The sequence below is a fragment of the Ptiloglossa arizonensis genome, chromosome 7 (assembly GCF_051014685.1).
Source record: "Ptiloglossa arizonensis isolate GNS036 chromosome 7, iyPtiAriz1_principal, whole genome shotgun sequence".
In the NCBI taxonomy this organism is placed as follows: Eukaryota; Metazoa; Arthropoda; class Insecta; order Hymenoptera; family Colletidae; genus Ptiloglossa; species Ptiloglossa arizonensis.
In genome coordinates this window covers 13843637-13868709 of record NC_135054.1, presented here as the reverse complement: position 1 = coordinate 13868709, position 25073 = coordinate 13843637, and the positions used below count along the sequence as shown (strand labels likewise).

General features: G+C 42.2%; 2 protein-coding genes across 5 annotated transcripts in view; one reads left to right on the top strand and one right to left on the bottom strand.

Annotated features, from left to right (window-relative positions):
• The window catches only part of LOC143149270 (uncharacterized), a 128808-nt gene extending 105636 nt beyond the window's left edge, over window positions 1-23172 (top strand). Inside the window, exon 4 of the mRNA XM_076316488.1 lies at window positions 16581-23172. Within this exon, the coding sequence (XP_076172603.1) occupies window positions 16581-16927 (347 nt within the window). The 3' untranslated portion in view covers window positions 16928-23172. The remainder of the gene's footprint in view (window positions 1-16580) is intronic.
• The window catches only part of Qin (tudor domain-containing protein qin), a 347962-nt gene that overhangs the window by 122419 nt on the left and 200470 nt on the right, over window positions 1-25073 (bottom strand). The gene's annotated exons all lie outside the window — the stretch shown is intronic.

Genomic DNA, 25073 nt, shown 5'->3' with positions numbered 1-25073 from the left:
GAAAATTTCATGTAAAAAACGAGCGTTCAAGCACCGTTTCGCTTTTCTTCACTTTTCCTTACCCTCGCTTTTGTCTCTCCTACCGACGAACAATAATCTAATATTATAATATCCGATTACGCTCCGTCGAGCGACAAAGACACTTAATCCCCCGTAACTATTTTTCTCTTCGATGATCCGATTAACGGTCGTCCCAAGACGGATTTAAGCGTTTCGATGATTCGGACGACCGCGCAGCTAGTCCCGCGTTATGTCGATTATCGATCACGAATTCTAGGACAATGAAGGTGTTTGCAGCGGCGGCAGCCCACCGCAAATCGGTGCCACCATCCCTCGAGCGTGTAACAGCTATTGTGACGTGGAGTTACTGTTACTGTGGATGGTACTTCCGTAATTCGTATGCCAATGATTCGGGATCCGTCGGTGATTCCAAGACTTTCCCGATTTTATGCATACATTACATGTACGCTCGACCGTGGAATACTGCGTTCCTTATAAATTGCAGTATTACGAATACGAGTGCAAGCGTTACACTCTCCGTCGATTGAACTTTGAAATATTTTCAGAAAAGTAATATTCGTTAAACTCGTTTAAAAAATTTCATAGAGGTAACATACGCGTAATGTCTACCGTGTATCATTCAATTTAGTGTTTTCTACAATTGGTAATATTTAAAAGTTCGATTAACTGTTCAAGGAAGGGTATATCGAAAAAGTGTGATTTGTTTCTTTCGACGTTTTAATCTTCGTTCGTGACCTTGTAGAATTTATAGGAAACTTTTCGTTAATTGTGATTACAAAAATGATAAATAATACGACATTGAATATTCCCTTTTTCAATATTGTCGATTTCTTGCTTCGAGCGCTCGTGAAACGAGTGAAATAGGATAGCGTGTATCGTAGGGCAATGTGTAGCGTGTATAATCCTAATTGTGTAACTTGGGTGTTTTCGATACTTATAAGGGTAATTTATATTTCAGTTTGTGGTTGCTAACGATCGGACGGTCCCAACGCGTAGCGTTTGTTGCCTAAAAATATAATCATTTATTTTGCGAATCTACTAACCTAAACAGATAGAATATTAGCTGTGGTGTTAATCTTTCGGTTTAAGCTGTTAAACGGTCATATCGATTCCAACCCCATTCTGAGTGCTGTGTGCTTAATCCGTTAAGTCTCTTAAGCACAACAAATGTAGAAGAGCAACATATAGTAACAAAGTACCTTTCTCTGGCTTAATCTTGTGGACTTGTTACAACCGTAAACGATGATAATTCATTTCTTAAAAAGATTTCTAATAAATACCGCGAATATTTCGTTCTAAATGGTTACATTTGGTAAAAACAGAATTAATTTTGTGATAAATCTAAGTTAAAAGACGAGTATTTTAACATTATTTATTATACTCCGTGTTACGTTGTCCTACGCTCGTTTTTCGACTACTCGTTCTAAATTCTCCGTACAAACACATACACACATACACACACTCTCTCATCGTACTTTGGAAAGGACCACACTCAGAAACAAACACGCTCTCAGTGTCTCCTACAAATTTCCCAATATTTCGTTTTATATCCGATTCCCTACCGCTCAGAATAGTTCAAACAAGCACACACGCATACATACTTCGTCAATCTTCCTACAATTAAATCAGAATACAATTGTATCAAAAATCTGAACAGTCACTGACCAAGTACTGGAACGAAAGATACTATTCGTCGAATTTCATCCATGAAACAATCCCACTCAGAAGAGTTCAAACGAGCACATACGCACACATACTTCGTCAATCTTCCTACAACTAAATCAGAATACAATTACATAAAAAATTTGTACAGTCACTGACCAAGTACTGGAACGAAAGATACTATTCGTCGAATTTCACCCATGAAACAATCCCATTCAGAATAGTTCAAACGAGCAGACACGCACACATACGTCGTTAATCTTTCTACAACTAAATTAGAATATAATTGTATCAAAAATCTGTGCAGTCGTTGACCAAATACCGGAACGAAAGATACCATTCGTTGAATTTCACCCATGAAACAATCCCCCCCTCCCGAGCAGTTTTTCATAAACATGAAAACACTGCACAGAATCTCGTTACTCCGAAGCAAACACTCTCCTGCCGATAATCCCTCGATAGACGCGAACAGGGATCCACGGATTGCCACTTAATTCAGCCAGGCTCCCAGCAAAAGAGCAATCTACATTCACCCAGAATCACTCTTTAAGGGAGCATCCACCCCCGGTTGGTGTACCGAACCGACAACAAGCCCATCCACGATCAACGGGGCAGAGGTGACAAACATACCCACACACACCGATCCGAAACGGTGTTCGATACAGCCGACCTTAAAACGAATCTGTGTGGACATCGACTGTGTAGGTGTCGACGATCGAGGGCCGTGGATAAAAACAGGTTGCGTTGAATCAATATGGCACAGACTTTTCTCATTGACTTAACGGTTCCTCGAAGGGTTGCGACCTACCTTCAACTTGCTCCCCACCCAAGCTCACTGGCTACCCTCCCCTTTCTCTCGAATAAGATAATGAAATACTCGAGCCCGGGACGCGACCTCTGCACCACGGTGGGATCCAGTAGAAGCATTCCGGTGCCGCAGAACCCGTAGGAACCAGGGATTGGCGGAAGAACAAGCCTTCCACTCTCCTTTTCCACCAGGTTTCCTTCCTTCCTTCCTTCCTTCCTTCGTTCCTCGTTTCCCCACCGATTGCGTGTTCCTCCTTTCCCGGTTTCTGGTCGAATCTCTAACCGGTGGGTTCCCTGCGTTTCGTGATGCACGAGCACGCGGAGGGAGCACGCGCGTCGTCCCTCCTCCTCTCTCCACGTGCCCCCCTTTGACGAGGGTAGAGAGATAGACGTAGCCAGGACGAAAACGTGGCCGTGGGGAGGGAAAACCCGCCACCGATGAGAAGAAGAGGAACGAGTCGAGAGGATAGAGGAGAGAAAGAGATCGAGAGACGATTGCAGGGAAAGAAAGGGGATAGAGGAGAGGGAGAGACAGAGGAGGAGGAGGAGAGACGATCGCGAGGAGAGAAAGAGGATAGACGAGAGGGAGAGACGATCGCGAGGAGAGAAAGAGGACAGACGGGAGGGAGAGACGATCGCAAGAAGAGAAAGAGGACAGACGGGAGGGAGAGACGATCGCAAGGAGAGAAAGAGGACAGACGGGAGGGAGAGACGATTGCGAGGAGAGAAAGAGGACAGACGGGAGGGAGAGACGATTGCGAGGAGAGAAAGAGGACAGACGGGAGGGAGAGACGATTGCAAGGATAGAAAGGGAGAAAGAGAGAGAAAGAGAGAGAGAGAAAGAGAGAAACGGAAAGGAGAGACGATTGCAAGGAGCGAGACAGGGGAGAAAAGGGAGGGAGCGAAACGCGTACCTCGTCCCATTCGCCTGACTGACTTTATGACGATGGCTGCCACGGGGGAACATAAAAGAGAGAAAGAGAGACAGTTCTGGCTGACGCATATCCCGGGCGTTCGTCCTTCATTTGACAAACAGCGGAACGTGGCTTTAACTACGCCCGAAAACGAAACGATCTCGAATCGATTGTTATTTTTTTTTTATTCCTCTCTCTCTCTCTTCACGTCCACCCTTTCTCGATGATTCCTCGTCGTTCGGTAACTTGGAAGTTTGCGCGATATTGTGGGCGATATTCTGTGGGTTGATACTTGGCGCTGAAGAAGGGAGGCGAGCATGTTACGGAACAGGGGGAGAATGGTTGTCAGCGTTGTCACGAAATGGATCGAGGGAACTTACAACGTTCCTGGGGTTCGATCTGTAAGTTCTCGAGTCTTGTCCGGGAAAAATGTCCCCAATGTTCGAAAGCAATGCTTTCAAGTGTGCAGCAGAACGAGAGGATGTATTTATTACGATGTTGCTTTAATCGGGGAAGTACAATGGATCGTGAGGACGCAAAGAAGGAAAAGGAAACGTACCGGAGTTGAATCTGTTCGATCAGAAATAACCATTTTGGGTGACTCGATTACTGGTAGCGTGATATCAACCCTTACTATAACTGGTGGCTCGATTGTAATCCTTGCTATACCAGTAGCTCGATTTTAACCCTTACTATAACCGATAGCTCAATTTTAACCTTTATTATAGCCGTATAATTTAATTCTAACTCTTACTATAATTATATAGCTCGATTTTAATTCGTACTATATTTGCGTAGCTCAACCTCGACCCTTGCTATAGCCGTGTAGCTCAACCTTGGCCCTTGCTATAACTGTGTAGCTCAATCTTAACCCTTATTATAACTTCATAGCTCGATTCTAATCCTCACTATCGATACATAACTGGATTTGAACCCTTACTACTATTGATACATAGTTCGATTTAAATCCTCGCTATAGCTGCGAATCTTGATTCTAACCCTTACTATAGCTACGTAGATCGATTAACCTTTACTATAGTTGGTGTAACCCCGAGAGTATCTGTGTAACGACGAGAGTACGAATCTGGCCGTTAGCCAATCGTATTCGTCGAGCCACTTGTCACCCGTAAGTACGCCCTCCTTTGTTTCTAATATATAACTACCAACCGATGATAAGTCAAGCGTAGACGCACGCCAGATGCATTCTCTTGGCGCGCGGACTGTACACACCCTTCTGCAATATACGATACTCGTATTTTAAGAGTGTAGTTTAGGATCTATTCGTGTCCGTATAAAGTATTTTATATATACGTATTTGCAAAGTCTCATTTATCTTTATCAACGCGTCCATTTTGGTTTTGAGCGAATGCTACGAAAAAATCTATTCATAACAGATATTGGTTCAAATTTTCTCAACCCTAGAGTAGACAAAGTCGAAATGTTTTTATCGAACTCGATTTGTATTCCATTATCAACGATTATCAATGTCCTATTGTTTAATTTTTTCTATCGCCACAAATAATTCGAATACTTATTATTTGTACAAATTAAATCTGTCTATTCTATTTCTAAGAATATTTTTAAAAATCGCGATAAATAGACAAAATCTCAGTCGTAGTTGTATAAAAATATACGGAAAATCTCAGTCGTAGTTATATAAAGGTATATATTTCGCTCTTTGAGAGCCAACAATGACAGAGTCATCGATAAAGAGAATTAATGGGAACGTAGCTGCGGTTCGAAACGAATTGTTATTGCACGATCAAATTTTAATTCGTAAGAAGCTGGCAGCCCTTAGGACGAAATATTCGCATGCATTTTAAACGCACGCCGTATCGCGTTACTTTGCGTTACAAAGTAAACCCACTTTCATTATACGGAATTTGCTATTCAAATGGTGGTGTACGTTCAAGGTAGCTGTTTCTTAATAAGTGTGACGTCCTTTGTGCCCGCCACCGTGGCAATTTTCAAAAGGATCCGAGTTTCCTTCCGCTAGCTACAATGGCGTCGGCGATTTTTTACTTCGGAGTATCTCGCGATCTGGCGGCGAATCAAAAATTTTTGGCAACGAGATGACAGTTAAACGTTATGCTTCCTGCGCTTCTGGTTCGATTTTCCAGACGATTTTTTTTCATCCCGTCTCGCCCTTTTCAAGGCGTGGACAACTTTCGACCAAGCTGTCCATCGTCGAGACTTTCGGAAATGTTTCTCGAGTCGAGGTATTATTTTTTATCGTTTACGTTAGTGGCTCGGTCATTGATAACATTTTTCGACTAGTTCATGTCACCGTTTACGTTGTTCTACGTTCAATGTTCTCTGCGCAGAGGTCCATTTCAGTCCGGATAAAAAATTCTCTACCCGTGCTTCGCTTATTGATAATTGGCGGTTCAGATTTTTGAGCATTAAGCGAAACACTGGCGGAATTGCAGCGACTGCCGTAAATTGCTGCTCGTTAGTACGATATTTGTCAATCCGTGGAAAGCATTTTACCGCTGCACCGTACGAGTTCTTTGATCCGTTATGAACCAAGTTGGAAAGATTGTTTCTACGAAACCCGTTTCCAATAGTTAAATTTCATTTCTTTCTATGGTAAATTACGCGGAATTGCTCGTTAGAGGGAAATTGGTACTTAATTGAGGCAAGTGTCTCGTTAGTCGAGACGAGAATAAAAATTGTATAAATATGTATCAATTTCGGCCAATCTTGAATATTTTTCAATAGCTTCAAATTCTTTGCGAATTCAAAAAATATTAATGAACTTCCAGCATGAAAATTTACCTAACTGTAAACTGACTATACAAGTCATAGAATAAACATGACCTTTTGTATAGAGTATGACATACTTCGCCCTAAAAATATCATCTTAAATTCTCTTAGCTCGTTTAGTCTCTCTCTTAGTTGTCTCATCCATTTTCATCGAAGGAAAGAATAAAAAATATGCAAATTCTTTACAATGGATCCAAGTACAAATATATAAAAAAATAAACAAATATTACAAACTTAATATATAAGTGATTTTTAAAGGATGAAAGTAAAGAAAAATGTTCATCGACAGACATGGTTAACAAACCAGGAGACAAACGCTTAAAAATCAATTCGAACCGCGTGACATTTATCGCCCTAAAAACACATATCGTATCAAAGTCCACGGTAGGTAAATTTCCATCCCCGAGGAGATGACACACTGGAATCGTCTCGGCCAAGAGAAGCCTACGCGTCCCCCTTTTCCAGCCGTTCCACAAACCCGCAAAGCTTCGCGTGGAAATCGGTGTCGAACACTCCCTTTGAAGGGACTTGGTCAAGCTCAAAGAAGCGTTACGGGCGCAACTGTCGAAGAATCATCGCGCGAACAAAGAGTCGTGTGTTACGCGGTATAAAAACCGAGCGGCGATCCGGAGAGCGCTGGTAACGAGTCCAGAGATTGCACGGGGGATGGAGATATGGAGATCGGGCGGGAGAGAACACCGTGTTCTTAAAGCGAGGTAAAGCCTTGTCGTTAAAAGCTTCCGGTGTAAGTCCCGTTTGGCGGGTTCGTTCGCTCGCTTGCTCGCTCACGCCCGCGGGCGACCTAAAAGAACGAAATAATTAGAACAATCGTCGACGCGTCGCGGCTCACGAAGGGATGAAAAGAGGACGCCGGGGATACGTTTCGCGGTGTCGACGCGGAGCCCACGAAAGTTATAATTACCTGGACGACATCGTGCGGAGAGAGGAACAGAGAGACAGAGAGAGAGAGAGAGAGAAACACATATTTATAGAAAGAGAAAGGAAGAACGAGGGAAAAGAGAGAAGGAAAGGGAGAATCGTATATATACAATATATATATAGAGAGAGAGGAAGGATATACAGGGAAGGCAGAAAGAGAGAGAGAGAGAGAGAGAGAGAGAGAGAGAAACACATATTTATAGAAAGAGAAAGGAAGAAAGAGGGCAGAGAGAGAAGGAAAGGGAGAATCGTGTATATATAATATATATATAGAGAGAGAGAGGAAGAATAAACGTATATACAGGGAAGACAGAAAGAGAGAGAGAGAGAAAGAAACACATATTTATAGAAAGAGAAAGGAAGAAAGAGGGTAGAGAGAGAAGGAAAAGGGAGAATTGTATATATATAATATATATAGAGAGAGAGGAAGGATAAAAGTATATACAGGGAAGACAAAGAGAGATAGAGAGAGGAAGGGGAGAAACATATTTATAGAAAGAGTAAGGAAGAAACATGTGAAGGTTAAAGAGAGAAGGAAGAGAGAGAACCATGTGTATATATATATAAAGAGAAAGAGAAGAGGAGGAAGAAACATACAGAGAGAGGGAGAGAGAACAAAGGTAGTGGAGGTGATTGAAAAGGGAGAAGCAGGTGTGAGAGAGAGAGAGAGGGAGGGAGGGAGGGAGGGGCATAGAGGACGTTTATTCCGTGCGGGTACACGGAATCTCTTCCTGTGACAAAACAGGTCGGACAAGCGGGTGGAAGGTGCGAATTTCGTATGGATGTCACTGCGATACGGACGAGTTTGCGACCGCGGTGGAAAGTGCACGTTCCGTCTCTATAGACTCGCGTGTTGTCTCCGTCGCGCTGTCTCCGGGCTCGTTCGGTGGCTCTCTGTTCACGGCAACAACAAGCGTATCCCTGCCTGGTGAGATCCACGCGATGTGCCACGTGAAACTATGCTGCTCGTCGAATGAGATTCGAATAGCTATGGGGCAGAAACAGCGAGCACGGGGCGGAGGGGTGGGAACGGGGTGGGTGTGTGTAGGGGTATGCGGAGGAGATTGGGAACAACGCGGGTCGGCGAGAGGGAGAGAGCAGATCGAGGAAAGCTAGGGCTCCCATACTGATGCAAAGTTGTTTAGACGGACGACAGAGAGGGAGAAAAGCTTGCACGGTTGGTTATAATTCGCTAAGAAGCTTTGCCATCGGAAAGCGAGATCGCGCGCACGTGGACGCGGACCAATAGCGTCGCTTTTAAGTAATGCTTAACCAGCGTTTATTTTTCCGGAAACAGTGTACCGAGTGTGAATAAACCAGAGGAGATGGCTGTAGGTAAAGTTTCAGCTGGATTTCGTTTCGTGGATACCGTCGTAGAGTTACGTGCGAGCGCGAACCAATGACGTTCGGAGATATTTTCATAAAATATCCCACGGACTGAACCGAAATTATTCGCGACGGGGTATATTACTTTCGTTGAGAATCAGCGAGTATCGAAACTCTGGACCATTGAGACTCATTATGTTTGTGTATGAATTAGAAAAGTTTGTTAGTGTCTCATCGAGCTATTGTATTTATGTAACAAATGAAGAGAAAAAGAAATTTAGGGTGTACGGGGTATAAATTAAGATTCGTTCATGTCTTACCAAGATACTATACTTAAGTAACGAAAGAAGAGGTAAATAAGTTTGAGGTGTACAGAGAATAAAACATCGCGATAAGTATACTATATACTCGAGAGTTGTATAAACATTGCAAAATAGTACAGTTGAATTACTATATATTTACACAAAGGTAACGCTCAGAAATTTACAATTCGCACTGAGTAAATTTTTATAGGATAACTAGAAATTAAAATTATACAGTATCTCGGTGTTCCTCGGTAAAGTTTCAGAATATTAAAATCATCGACAATTGTTGGTCTCCATTTCCATCATACGGAAGAATTAAAAATATGCCCTTACCACCGAACGCTTTTTATTAAATTTAAGTAAAAATATTTCCAAAATTATTCCAAACTCTTCTCAACGACCACTGTTCACTCGCAGTGTGAACGAGCGTGTACACTGATTATACAAATATATTAAATCGACGAATTTAAATTTACAGACACTCGCGTAATTATCAGAGTCCAATTCGAATTTCGCGTATATATAAAAAATTCTTTCGACGAACGAAAATCGTCAACGTCTATTTATCGAAGGGAGGAACCGAATTCGAATTTCTCCCCAGGTTCGTCGAAAAAGGCGATTAACGAGGCGTTGAAAAATATTCCCATTAAATTGGTTTTTCGCGAAAAGGCAACGGCATATCAGACGACTTAAAAACGTCGGCGCAATGAAAGCTGCAGGAGCCTCAAAGTCTCGCTGTCGTTGCATTCGGTTTCGAAACGAGCGATTCCCTATTATGCTCGTCGCGAGTCGAGCGATGAAATCCCTTGGCATATATTCGTTAACGGATGGGGTCTGGTAACGGGAAACATTATTGGTAGGCGCATTACAGGCGAACGCATCGCGGAGTATAATCGCGAAAAAGGAGACGCAACAAGGAGCTTTCCTTTCGAACGTATCAAGACAACGGGAACGGAGAAAAAAAGAGAGGGGGGAATAGACGAAGAAAGGAGACGAAAAGAAAAAAAAAAGAAAGAAAGAAAGAAGAAGAAAGAAGAGCGAAGCTCGCGCATTTCCATGCGAGATCGTAATTGTCCGCGATGATAATAACGAGCAACTACCAAAGAGGTAAAGGTATCTATTATCGCTGAGACTCGTTAGGAGGAATTTGTTCGAGATGGAGGAAAAAAGGAGCGAGAAGGATACCGGTACGACAAACGAGACGAGAAGGAGAAGAAATCGGCGGGAGACTGCGCTTTGATTCGCATACGCGAGTTTTGTTTATTTCGGTCCAGCGATTCGAGACTGAGGACTCTCGGAGCAATTTGTTTCTTTACGGAGCCACTCCTTCTGATCCTGTGTACATTTGTCGCAGCTGGACCCAGCTACCTCCGTTGGTTTCTCGCGTTTTAGCGCGCCGGTGGACGTCTCTCCACCGATTCAATTTCCATTTGTACGACTTCGGCTATGATCGCTTGTACGGAAACTTGCCGCTGCGATTACGAAATTCATTTGTCCGCGTTCTCGATGAGAGACACGAACCCGAGACACTTCTCTCCGTGGACACGAATCGTCCAAGAGATCCAACGGATTAAGATCCGAACGAATCCGGGACGATTCTGGGTCGACTGTTCTCAATTGTCCAGGTATACAGGGAAAGTTGTCTCCTTGGGTTCGGTGTTAGATAAATCGTTTGAAAAACTTTCCTCGCCGCGTTCTTCTCCGAGTACACAAATCGTAAGAAGGAGGATCGGTAACTGGATTACGATTCGAATACGGGGCACTTTGTTCTCCAGACGAGTACGCTGTAGAGGTACACGAACCAAGCGCTGTGTGCGCGTGTTTTTTTTCTTTCTCTCCTTTCCTTTTTCACGTTTAACGTTACATTTGTACGTTGAAAATCTTTTCTCGCGACACTCTGCTCCGAGAATATAAATCGTACGAAGAAAAGGAACAGCTACTGGACCGAGATTTGAATCCGGGGCAATTTGTTTTTATAAATGACTAAACTATAAAGGTATCCAGGCCAAGTGTCCTTTTTGTTACGTTTGGTATCGGCTGAATGGACCGAAAACCTTTTCTCGCAACACTTTTTCCCCGGGGTACGAATTGTAAGGAGAAAAGGAAGCAGCAGCTACTGGATTAAGATTTGAATCCAGGACAATTCGTTTTCAAGATAACTAAATTATGAAGCTACCCGGACTAATTGTCTTCTTTCTACATTTAATGTCGGGTAAATGGATTGCAAACTTTTCATACTCTTTTTCGCGTAATATAATTTAATTCGAGTTTTTCTTCTGTTAGGTTAACAGGGTACAAACGACACGATCGTTGGTAAATAATTATTACCGTCGAATAATCGAAAATAATCTTGATCTACTCGTAGAACGGTAATTCTACTAGAAACAGTGTCGTGTTACAGCAACTATTAAACACTGTGGACCTACTCGTAGTCGTGTATGTGTATACGACAGTTTAGATCAATAATCTTGCGTCGATATAGGGGAAAAGTTATCTAGCACGCACCCTTTTGCACATTCTCGGTCGTATGTGAAAAATTAAGCACGTTTAAGGAACAATACGAAGAAAAATAAATGAATCTTCGTGTATGTCTCTTAACGCAGAGAAGATTTGGAAGTAATTAAATATCGAACACGTGTAATCGCGTTGTACTATTAATATTCTAACTTGGACCGTCCGGTAAATAATGAAAGCAGTAAAATTTTCTTTCAAAAGCGATGACGATTAATTCAAATACGAAACAAATCGAACGATACTGAACGCAACTACTTGAAATAACAATCGATCCAATGTGGGCGATGGTCCAATTAAGGCGACTCTCCCCTGTGTTCGCGCATGTTATATATACACAGTTGTTACAAATTTGAAGCTTGAAAATAAATGTACCGATAACCTTCGAAAATATTCAAAGTCGCTTCAACATCTCGTTGAAAAACAGACATAAAAGTGCAGCCATCCGGTGAGAGGGTCTTCAAATGCAAGGAAATTCATCCAAGTCTTTTGCAATGAAACCAATAGGTAACGAAATATCGTAGACAATTTTTAGCGACTCTGTATTCGATTGAAAACACAATTTGACTCTAACGTAGCGATTAGTCTCAGATTGATGGACTTGTGTACCGATACAGAAACGATTTCCAATCTTATACGAAGAAATTATAGCGCGAGTTGGTAGCTCTCTAGCTATAGTGTTTTGTTTCGCAGAGATGCGAATCGGGTTGAAAAAAACTGACGAAAAAGTCATGGTTCGAGGAGCAAGGTTGTTTCGCGACATAGTGAGATCGAGATCGAGATCGAGAGAGACAGAGAGAGAGAGAATCGCTATAAAAGTGCAAGGAGGAATGTCTTCGTCAGGAATACCGAGCGTTCGTCTAATTTCGCTGCACGGTCGGATGGTTCGAAATGAAATTTCGCACGCAACCGAAGCGGATGACGAGCAGCGTTGCAAAATACGGGAACATTTTTACGACGAAACAAAGTTTCATCGGGGTGGTACGGGACTAGGGGATAGGGAGGAGGTAGAAGTCTTTACGCTCTGTATTTACGGGCAGGTCGTCGTAAATCCGCGGCGCCAACGCGCTGGCACCCCGAGCATCCGGCCTGATTAACCCTTTGGAAAGTGAGAGACATGTAATTACCCGACGACTTATCCGAGATAACACGATCGTTAATTCGAAGTTGCGCGACGAAACTCGGGGAACTCTTAACCTTCGGAGCCGCCTTCCGTAATACTTGATCCGTTTCAAGGCTCGTTCGGTATTCTGGTCCTGGATCGAAGGGTTCGAACGTTCGCGTATACTTTTCGCTTGGAACTTTACGTAAAATTTCAACTGAATTTCGATGGAGATCAATCGCGAATTGGAGTGAATGTGTAATAAATCGTCTGGAAGGTTTCAAAAAATTGGAACTGAATTTGGATGGAGATCAATCGCGAATTAGACCGAGTGTGTAATAAATTGAGTTGTGTAATAGAGTATGTAATCGAATGACAATCCTCTTTGGAGGGTCTAGAATAGTTTTCAATCGAAGGAAAGATTTAAGGGTTCGTGTATTGAATTTGGATAGAAACTAATTATGGTGAATTGGACCAAGTGTGTAATACGTAGAACTGTATTTATTGAATAATTGTAGAACGTTTTGGATCAAGTTTCAGTTCCTCTCGGTGAATCTGTAATAGCTTTAAATGGTGGATATACACTCAACCATTACGGTTAATTCGTTCCGTGTTGCATCGATACCTAAACATGCGATGGAAATATTCGTGTTACACGAGCGTTATCCAAGTTCATTACGCCATGCTACATGGAAACCGTGTTACAGGATCTATTGCAATTTTTTCGTTACAAGAGGGTCAAATACACTCGATGAAAGATCAAAATTATGATCGGGGAACAAATTTCTTATTTACAGAGCAATTGAGAAACTTATAGAAATTTATGGTACAGAACTATGGGAATGGTCTAGCTCAAAGTTGTTGCAGTCTTCTTTGGTGATCGTGAAGAATTTTAAATCACGAGTATACTCGATGGAAGATCAAAATTATTACTGAACAATTACCAACGAAATCCTCACCCACAAAGAAACTACAGTTACGAAACCAATAGAGGACTTATGGTATAGAACCATGAGTATGCACGAACTAGAGATGCCTATTTCACGCGTATTTAGATACACGTGTACACGTGTAATTATCGAGTTCGAACTTCGAACCGTGTAATTCTTATTACACATAACACATTTACATACTTAGCATGTTTATGTTAGTCAATTTCTAAGGACATAAATATACTAAAATATGTGTGTAGACACACGTGTGCACATCCGTGTGCATATGCATTTACGATCCGTATACTTTTGTACTAAAAACAAGGATATTTAATTTTTTAATAGACGTGTATTTTAACACAAGGTTTATCGGACTGTTTACATTTTTCTTCCAACACTTGACTTCTATCCATTCAACGAGACAAATATATATATACATCGTTATTCATTTTCTCGTTATAATTTTATAAGAAATGAAAAAGCTTTGCATACAATAAACTTTCCACAAACTTCATAATGAAATAAATTCTCTAGAAAATGTTATAATGAAATAAATTCTCTAGAAAATGTTATAATGAAATAAATTCTCTCGAAAATTCTATAATAAAATAAATTCTCTAGAAACTTTACAATAAAATAAATTCTCTAAATACAGTACCGATGTTTTCTCGATGCGCGTCAATTTGACGCGAAAAATGTCCGTGAACCTAGCGTTAATAATCGCGACCTCCAGTACAGACCCTTGTATTGTTCCGATCATCGAAGTATGATGCTTCACGAGCACCCTGTACATGCGTCGTTTAAGTACGAGACGTGGTTGCACAGTTGGCAGGCGACGACGCACGTCGATACCTGGCAGGGTGCCTGCTTTGTACAGGTAATACAGGTGTCAGGTGAGCCGAACACGTACGGTGCATCTCGCCCCTTGGAATTTCCAGCGATTAATCGAGGATACATCTAACAGGAGTAGTCTGCGGAAGGGGGCTTTGCTCACGTTCCAGTCTATCCGCTCACGGAAATCATGCAGCTGGAAGCGAATCGGTTTCGGGCAAGGGACGATCACGAGGCTTCTCCTTGTTTTCTCCGACTATCCCCGGAATCGTCCTGTATCCTGTTATATCGGTTAATGAGATTTCCGCGGGGAACTCCGCTTCCGGGTGTCTCTTCACCTGAATAATCATTCCTCCTGCCAGGGAATGACAATTCGTTCGGGAGGGAAGAATTAACCGTTCCAGCGATCGCTGAACTTTTTCAACCATTTTTTCTTATCGTTTACGATCGAGTTTTTCAATTATTCAAATCTTACGAATTTTGGTCAAACACACGTACCTGTTCCGATTATTCACTTTTATCGTAATCGTTAGAAAGAAAGGTGAAATAGTGAAAGTTTTTGGTTAAATTTATTTACGGAGGTACGAAAATCATTTTGTTCGTTGCAAGATAGATTCGTGACGATATAAATTCGAAACGAGACGCAAGTTATACAAGACAGGTGACAATATTGTGGCAAAGTTATGTGTGCCACGGAGAACTCGCGCGGGTGAGACTCGTTATTTGCACTCAAGGGATTTATAGAGTTAGGATTTGGAATCAGTCTAAATTTGAGGTTAACCAAGTATAATCTTTGAAGGAAGAACGTTGTTTCGTGGTAAATTTTCTTCTGTGATTTGCTTTCTTGTGCAGTTTTCGTTTTACCAAAGTATAGATTACGATTGCAACTGCAACGAAGTGTTAAAAGTATCGTCTTTTAAATTTAATTATCCACGTTGTAAACGAGCGTTTCTCTTTATACACTGGGCTTTCTAAAAATTCTCGAAACTGAAATATAATTTAAATAAAATTGATTTTCCTATTACGAAACACTGCTTGTCGAGTCGAGGATAAAAACGTTTAATTTGTTGCGTAGCAATCACTGTACAACGATTGTTAGCTTTATACTCGTTTAAAAGAATACTGTTACGTGCAAGTACATTTCGAATGTATTTTTCCAATATAACGATTGCAAGAGACGTTATCAAAGACACGTGTAATTGAATAAAAATACAAACAAGCGGGAGACGAGACTTTAAATAAATTTTTATCGATCGTCCCGTAACTCGTAACACGAAGGAAATATCTGGTTGCTCATCCGAAGGAAATACGAGCTACAACCGAACATGACCATGTCGAGGACGTTAACTTATTTTTGTTCGTTGTACCGGATTGCCTTCGCGAAATTCTTTCGACAACGGGGATCGAGCAACCTTGAGGCTCGAGTGGAGGGAAAAATCTGAAATTCGCGCGAGGAGAAAAAAATCATCGTTTCGTATATGATTGCTCCACCAATTGCCTTATACAGAACGAATAACTTCGTGTTAAATGCAAAAGAAACGGAGAAGTGATCCTTGATGTCGACTCTTTTGTTACTTACATTTATATTAACACCGTTTGCTGCACAATCTCGTTGAAAATAATGTTTTCGAAAAGTATCCGGAATGGTAAAATTATCAGGTGTATTCATTGATGATTTGAAGCCAATGGAAGACTAGTTGCTTAATAGAACAGTCTAATATCGTGATAGATAATATTCTAACATCTTGAACTTGATATTATCGTAAATTATTCGCATATTCCCTATGTTGCTTCACCTCCAACTTCTTCACTACTATCTCCACTATTTCTTTCAAATTTATAGACAAATATTTTGCAAGTGAAATACTAATCGTTTCAGCTAATCTAATCATGAACAAATGCTAAGACACTCTTTCTTTAGATTTATCAGGCTACCTGGTGCTAGCCAAGCTCGTCTACAATTCCTAATATTTCCACTAGACCTAAGAAGGCTAATGTTTATTTTAGCTAACCTTTAGGAACTCTGATATTCACTTTACTTGATTTTCTCTCGTTACAAACAAGTAATAAGAGACTTTCCCTAGAATTCTCAGAGCATCTAGCGCTAATAAAGGTGTCCTACGATCCCTAATACGTTCTTTAGACCTAGAAACACTAACGTCCATATTAACTAACCTTTCTTCACACTTAAGAAGTCTAACATTCTCGTGACTAAATAACTGATAAGAAATTTTCTCCATCCCAAAGTATTCAGTGCCAACGAAGGTCCTACGATCCCTAACAATCTTCTCGGACCTAGAATCTTCAATGTCTGGTCTAACATTCTCGTAACTAAATAAGTGATAAGAAATTTTCTCCATCTTAGAGTATTCAGTGCCAACGAAGGTCCTACGATCCCTAACAATCCTCCCGGACCTAGAATCTTCGATGTTCAATACTAAGAGACTCTCTTCGTGATTTCCAGGTCGACCAGGTACGGACTACCCAGTGTTGGGCAAGGTACCCTACACGAACTTCTACTGCGACGATCAACCGTACCCAGGTTTCTTCGCCGACGTGGAGACAAGATGCCAGGCCTGGCATTACTGTGACATAGACGGTCGACAAGCAACGTTCCTCTGCCCGAACGGGACCCAGTTCAGCCAGGCGGTGTTCGTCTGCGACTGGTGGTTCAACGTGAGATGCGAGCTCAGTCCTAAGCTGTACGCCATCAACAGCCGACTTTACGGCCGGCCAACCGAGAGTCCGACGAGACCGCATCGTCTGATCACCAAGGAGCTGCTCGAGAATATCTTCGTGAGACGGAAATGAATCGGAGAACACCGTGACCGTAACGAGAGGGGGAGGAGGGAATTCCCAAAACATCGAGTCGTCGAGCTCATGACGACGACTCATAGAAACCGAATACGCGTTGACTGTACCAGCGGTTCCGTTGAAGTTTCACGGATCTGTTTCTTCTCCAGGTAGCACGGATACCGAACAAGGAGCCAACGATTGGTCGCGCGGCAAAGAAATTCATCCGCTTGATAAAAGAAGAGAGAGTCAGCTCGGTATCCAGAACGACTGGTGGCGGATAGATGATCGATACGGGCCAAGCAGTGAACCTTCCGCAGGAAATGTTAGCGTTCCGGGGGAATTAATCGCGCGAGACCGGTCGAAGGGTCGTTCGAGCAACGATGAATACTCTCTCTCTCTCTCTCTCTCTCTCTCTTTCTCTCTCTCCATGGTGGAGGGTATAAACGTCTCCTGGTAAGGGGGAAGAATGGAAAACTGCGATGAAAGAAGAAGAAGAAGAAGAAGAAGTAGTAGTTGCTCCGATGAACACCGCTGGGCAAAAGGAGGACTCGGTCCTGGTAGGAGGGACATCCGTCTACGATCTTCTTTTCCTTTGGGTGGCTTGACGCGGAAAGCGTGCTGCGGACCACCCTCGGTGGTGGTTCTTAATCGTTGATGAGATCGCGTTTGGCTCCCCCAAACCATCCCCGAGAGTCTGAGCCATCCCTGGCCGGTCGTGGGTCCGTCTCACCGACTCGTGAAAATAAAGAGCTAGTCGATCTTTACGGGCGGAAGTAGCCGAGTTTCCCAGGTAATACTTCCCCCCGCCCACTTTACCCCCACCACAAGCCACTGGCCACCTGTGTGCAAGGGAATCGACCGTTCCGTTCATCGATCGACGAATCGGGACGCCCGTGGACCGGCCCGTATCGTAAACATACACCGGTGAACGTTGTTTTGAACGCGGGTGGTTTTTTCGAAGAGAGACTTCGCAGTTTCAACAATTTCGGACTCGGTTTAAACTAACCACGGAGGACACGATCGTACGACCCGTACAGTCCGCGACTCTTTCTCGAAAGTTTCCCCCGATGAGTTTTTTTTTCGAGAAATTCCAGTGGACGTAAAAAAAAAAAAAAAAAAAAGAGTTCCAGAAGGGTGTACGAGTTTCTTTCCTTTCTTTTCTTCTCTTCCGTTTCTTGGACGGTCCGACGCCATTCTAGTGTGTTCCACGGTTCGCTCGGATGGAGGAAAATTGCAAAATTTCAACGAATTTAGGTTTAACGTTCTTTGCAACGCGCGAGGCGTAGTTCAGCTTCCAGAAGTGTGACACTTGCATGTACGATGCGACCGGTTCTTTTATTTTTACGCCTTACAGGTACACACCGAGTCCCTCGTGTAATAATATTGTTCGTATCTCGTTGTACGCGTTGTTTGCACGCAGCACGAAGTCGCGTGGAATAAATTCGGTTCACGCTCGTATCGGAGCGCGACGCGAGTATTCGAGTGGGTTATGCAGAGCGATTGGATGATAGTTTTTAGAAAGGAGCGATTAGGAGATAGTTTTCATGGACGATTGTTGTTGCGCGATTTGTTCACGGAACGCCGTTCACCGATAAATAAACGAACCCTGTAGAGATGATCGAGAGATTCGAATTGTACGAGATCGTGGACGATCGCGCCCTTTATCGTCGGCTCCGAATGATTTCGTTTCCTCGTTATTTGCTCTAACAACGAGCAACGTTCGCTGACACACCATGCATGCAACCATTTGATCAGCTTATGTCTTACAATCACGTGGGTATTGCGTAATTGCTTCGCGCTAGCCCGAAGGCCTGACGCTTCGGTTAGCAACGAACCAATTGACGATCGGTCATACGTGCAACAATTGCGATTACACGTGGAACGATCATAATTATGCGCGCAATAATGGAACCGTGGAAATTGTTGCGCGGTGGCCAACGACTCGACGCATCGCCCATCCTTGCGAAAAGTGAATTATTATAAACGAGGAAGGAGCGAAAAATAACGATCGATCGTTAGACACGTTTACGGTACATCGTTTCTTTCATCTTCGACGCGTGTTTGTTACTTGAAAAAATTGTCGTTTAAACGGTTCAACGTTTCAATGCTAGGAGAACAGGTTCGATATTAACGTGGTTCTGTACTGTTTCATTTTTATGATTATTTCTGCCAAGTATTAACGAAGAACGAGAGAAAAATGGTGGATAGTCGACATATTTACGACGAGTCTGTTACTTGGAAACGTTATTCGAATGGTTGAACATTTTGATATTAATTATTAAGAATAACGTGGGGTTTAATATCAAGATAATTTCTCTTGGCAGCTGAGATCGAGACGATAATATTGTCAACTTTTCGGTGCGAAGATACAGGCAAGTAGGATCACGAGTCAGTTAATTACCACTATTATCGTTGAAACATAAATTGAATTTAATCTGATACGACAATATAAAAGATACAAAAATACACAGTATCAATAGCGCGATAAACGTATTAGAAAAGTTTCTCGATTACAATCAAACAACAAAGAAATGTTTATAAGCCGCCACAATAGTTACTTTAAGCAGAGATCTCTACTAGAAGCACCTAGTAGAAACTAGTATAATTTTCCTACGATATCTTCGCAACCTTTTCGAAGTAAAAATTACGTTACATTGAAAACTCGTACAACTTCGACAAATTTAATTACTGATACTAAAAAAAAAAATTCGCACACATTAGCAATCATGAGTCCATACACGTATAAAGTTTGCAATCCATACGTTGATCCAGTCTGGTAAAAAAAAATCTCAGACATCGTCGAAATTTTGAACGCTCAGTAACGATCGTACAAAACCGAGTAAGATTTGTTACGGATTACGTTGCTCGTTACGACACTAACTCTCGATACACGATCCCCGACGAGGATACGTTCGAAGCGCGGAAAAATGATACCCAGAGTGGACAAAACTCGAGCAACGCTCGTTCGCGCCGGCACGGCCAAAAGTCAATGCTTTCAAGAATCGATATCCGCTAATACAATTGTGCACGCACGGCGAACCGAACGAAATACGACAACGACAGGTTTGCCGGCAATTAGTAATGGCGTGTCGTTCGATCGCGATATATTGTGTGCACGGGCTGTCGCTTGAAAGCGATCGTCGCGTGACCAATTTCTCTTTTCATCGACACTTCCGTCGGGACGTTGTTACTTGTTATGTCCGCGTCTCGCCGCGGTATTTACATTCTAAGAACGGTGGCTCGCCATTGGACGATACACGAAACGTAAAATTGATACCACTGGTGGTGAAAAAAATGTACCACCGAGTCCAATTTCGCGAACTTGTCTCGCGTTTGTCTAACGATCGTAAATTTTTCAACGTTGGAGAATATTCATCGGCGTGAGTATTATTTAACCATCGTGATTAAAGAGGCGTGAATTAAATCGCGGTGCTAACCGACACGGTCGATTCTTTGTGTAAAAATAAGTCGAAAATGTAGGACGAAGTTTGTTCGCCGGAGGCTTCGTTTCTGAGAAAATTGACGGTGGAAATTTACGGGGCACGTGCACGATTGAACGCGACGCGTGTGTCTGACCATTGTAGAATTTTCTACTTTTGTCACCGTTGGTGAACACCGATCGTGAGATTGTATTATCCGTTTTCGAGCGAGTACGGTACGCGTTTCGAATGAAGCTGGTACCAGTTGAAACAAGTGTTAACGTGTACAATGTCAACGCTAAAAATTGCGGCGAAAGTAGAATGGGTGATCGATGGTCGGACACGTTTTGCGAAGTGTACTGGGTCAGACGCGTGCACCTGTGAGTTTTCGAAGTCGATTTTCTCGGAAACGAAACCGTGTTTGAAAAAATTGTAGAATATATTTTCGATTTGTTTTTATACGAAGTCCTTCCTACCATCGTTAAATATTGGCAATAATTCGATCGTCTTCCGAAAACCGCCAATGTACAGAATAAATAAATTACAGATTGAATCGGATTCGTTACTCGTGGAATTTGCTCGTAAATTTCATATGTTAATATTCGATAAATTCTTAACGAAGCAGCGCCACTGTTTATACCGAATTACAAAGATTAACAAATTTCCGGTTTTTGCGATAAAGTTCAGTCTCGAGAGCAAACGTTGAAATTGTATTCGCCGATCGAGATGGCCCGTGAATGTTACAAATTAATATTCGATAAATGTTCGATGAAATAAGAGAACAATTTGCGATTAATTTTAAGGACGAGTTTGCGAATCGCGTATCGCGCCTCGCCGTTGAAATTCGAATTTAATGCAACGAACAGTAGACCTTACGCGAAATCAAAGTAAATTAGTTTCAAAAGTTTCCGATGGAATGTATCGTTAATGAGAGTTCCTGCCCTTTAGTAGCCATTCGCTAATGAGGAACGGTTAACGAAAAAAATTGCCGAATAATTAAAAGTTGCTTTTGTTGAAAATTACGCGATACCCGGTTGGCACGCGCTAGCCCGAAAAACGTTGTTCCATTAAGCTCGTGCAATCTGTCTCCTTCGAGCAATGAAATTTATTTCTTGCTCCGTCTTTCAGTCACAAAGAAACGAAACTGAGAAGTGAATCGGCCCGGACAATGGGGGAAAAAAAGAGGAACGAAGAAGAAAAAAAAAAAAAAACGAAGAAGGTAACGAACGAATAAATAAAGTTCCAGCTTACGCTTTAATTGTCCTTAATTCAAAGGACGCGCTAACTAGAGGCCGCAAAATTAATAATAAAATATTCCGCCGGTATATAATTCAGTCATGCGCGTGATGCAATTAGTTCTAAAACTCTTTCGGCCTGAGTGCTGTAATTATCTGCCGGCGTGCATAAAATTCTGATTAACTTCGGGACCGGTTGTATCAAAAAATAGTATCGAAGTAACTTTCCTGGTATAAAGTGTCGTTAAACGCGAAATAAAAAAAAAAAGAACGATCCGAAGTATAGTACGCTTTGTTGGAATGTATGGGCGCGGTGATTTTTTATCCCGCGGAGGATCTTCGCTCGTATCGGAAGAAATGAACGGTGAAATTTTTTTTTTTTCGTTTCGAATTGTTCTTCTGAAAATTATTAACGCTATCTTCGTGTATCTTTGACGGAGTGCTATAATAATTTTCCACATTGTATCGAAATATCTTTATTACGAGTTATTCGCGTACGAATCGGTGGAGCGATTCAATAATTATAGTTTACAGGGACGGGAGTGTCTCTTCGTGAAAAAATTAATGGAAAATGCAAGACAAATATTTTCTATACGGGAACATCTAAGCGTGGATTTAAAGGATTTCGCGATAAAATTGATATTTTCTCGGCGTAATGAAGTGCAACGGTTTTTCATTTTAAAATAAAGGGGCCGACATTGAAGAAACAAATTACAGCGTAGGAAATATTGTACGTGCTTGTCAATTTGCAAAATAAAATGTTAAGGATTCAGTTATCTCGCTTTGGGCTACACTGCTGCTTGGACAAAATTTTACTGGATATTTAAGATATATTTTTCCACGATTAATAATGTTCTTCTCAATTATAACGTCTGTTGTATTATTTGGAAGATATTACTCACAATTAGTCTTTCCATGCATTTAAGTCGCGCATATGGTACAAACGAGAAGCGAATTATTCCACGAGATGCAACTTCCGCCTCATTTGATAATCCGAATGGTGGAAAATCCAACGGGTATTGTGCAGTCGCGCGCATAGTTTCGTTGTTTTTTTAACAATTTTTCTATTATTTTGACGGCGTTAATCGGCCGACGGCTTCCCGTTGCTTATTAAATGCACCGATGCGCTCGGCGCGTGGAAATAATTCTCATTTGAATCGCGAAAATTTAAACGAGTCGTGGTATTACTCACCATTAGGACAAACTACGCTTTTGTTGGATAGAAACGGAGGAGTATAATCGACTATTTGCTTCTTAATTGTGGACAATTTCACCAAGTTTCGCGAGCAACATTGTGGTTGCCTGAGACGCCGTCAGAAGACTTTTATAAAAGCTGTTGAAGCGGTACGGAGAATTTTGGGCAGCGCGAGTGTCACTTCTGAAATAAATAATAACTATTTCGACGGAAAATAGGCTACGTGTGCTTGAAATCAATTTTCAGTTTACAGTACGGAGAAGGTAAACCTACAAGATCGTGGTACCATAACTCTGTACTGAATTCTTCGATTGCAATCCCACTTGACAGAATTACAAGAGGAATACAATCGTATAGTACAGGATAACACTAGGATTGCAATCTTACCGTACAGGATTACATCAAGCTTTCAATCGCGACGCGTACATTTCGTTATACTCTAGTCAGAGGAAAAATTGCCATAGGTGGAGAGAAAAGTTCTAAAAAAGATAACTTCCCAGCGTAACATTAAAAACTGTATAATTTGTAATCCTATTAAAATTTACGAAGTTCTCTCAACCTATTTAAGCCAAGAAGCTTTCCTCGAATATCTCGAAGTGTGATTTTTGGACTTGGTATTCAACTCGACTCGAAAACGCAAAGAAACACCCTAATTGGGTGTTTAGAACACGCGGACCTCGACGAAGACACCTTTCCTCGTTCTCTACTGACCCTGTCCCTTCCAAGAGTAAACTGTAATTTTTGGACTTGGTATTCAATTCGTCGATTAGACTCGAGCCTACGAGAACGCAAAGAAACGCTCTAATTGGGTGTTTAGAACACGTGGACCTCGACGAAGACACCTTTCCTCCTTCTCTACTAACCCTGTCCCTCCCAAGAATAAAGTGTGATTTTTGGACTTGGTATTCAATTCGTCGATTAGACTCGAGCCTACGAGAACGCAAAGAAACACACTAATTGGGTGTTTAGAACACGCGGATCTCGACGAAGACACATTTCCTCGTTCCCTGATATCGCCGTTCGTCCCGAGAGTAGAGGTTCAACGGTGTTGTTAACCGAACGAGGGATCGTGAAACTCTATCCGATCGGATACTGAGGATTCGCGGGCAAGCCCAGGTGCGGGGCAGCGATTCGATCGGTTCGCGGGAGGGCACCCTTGGCACACCTCTATTATATATACAGATACAGGAAATCGTTTATCCAAAACGACCATAAAGCGAGACTGGAGTTAGGAGTATGCCAAGGAGAACGATTGTCACAGCTGGTGGATGCGGATTGGCGAAACAGTCGGGCGAAGAGGGCACGATGGAACGGTAGCGAGAGGGTTGGTCTAAGAATCCATCAACGAAACTGGTAATCAGGCGGAGCTCGCACGAACCACTTTCAGGGATCCAATCTCGTCTGGCATTTTTACCATCGCCTCTTATGCTCCTCTTATTCCGTTTCTTTCCTTTGCTTGGTTGCCCCCTCTCGCCACCGTTCGCTGGATGCTGGCTCCGTTTCCTCTTGTACGCGCGCGCAGCCCATTACGGTCGCGATTCGCTCCTGCCCCTTTGTTGTCTTTCTCGCGAAAGGGGAATCGCGAGAACCGGAACGCGTATATAGCCTTCTGATACCTGGCTAGCAATGGATAAGTACATTTGCCACCGACTAAGGGGCACGGGAAAGGGGAGAGTTCGCCCGAAAGTTTAACTGGCTGATTAAAAGTTCTCTGGGGATGGAGAACTGTATCCCGTTAGAGCTTCCCAGCTGTTGAGAACCGAGAGATGATTCTTTAAAGTATTCATAAGATCGAGAATGGCGATGTTCGGGAAGTTCGGGTAGGGGGGACTGTTTAGAACGCGTGTCGGGGACGAAAGGGGCCCAGTGGTGGTGTCGAGTAGGAATTATTAGTTTCTGGGTAAAATATTGCAAGAGAGGCCTCAGTGCGAGAAATGGTGGAAGGACGAAACCTTGATCTCGATTGGCTAGCAGTGAAGTTGTTCGGAAGACTTTAATGCTGAAGGGACATCGGTGTACTCGTTGAAAATATCACACAGGTCTGTGTTAGCCCTCAAGAAGGTATACTCTTTATAATCTTCACAAATTTGAAACTTTGCAATTGGAATTTTAAAGAATTTATTACCTCGGTCGATAAAATACTACGTGTTTATAGGATTGTATGTATAATCTTGATAGTATCGAAAGCTACGGATTGAAAAATAATTTTTTAACCGATCCACTGATTAATGGAACTCTCACGGTGATTCGTGGGATTGTCAAACGAGCATAGGTTTTTTCACATCTTAACTACGAGTTGCCCATCAGTATAA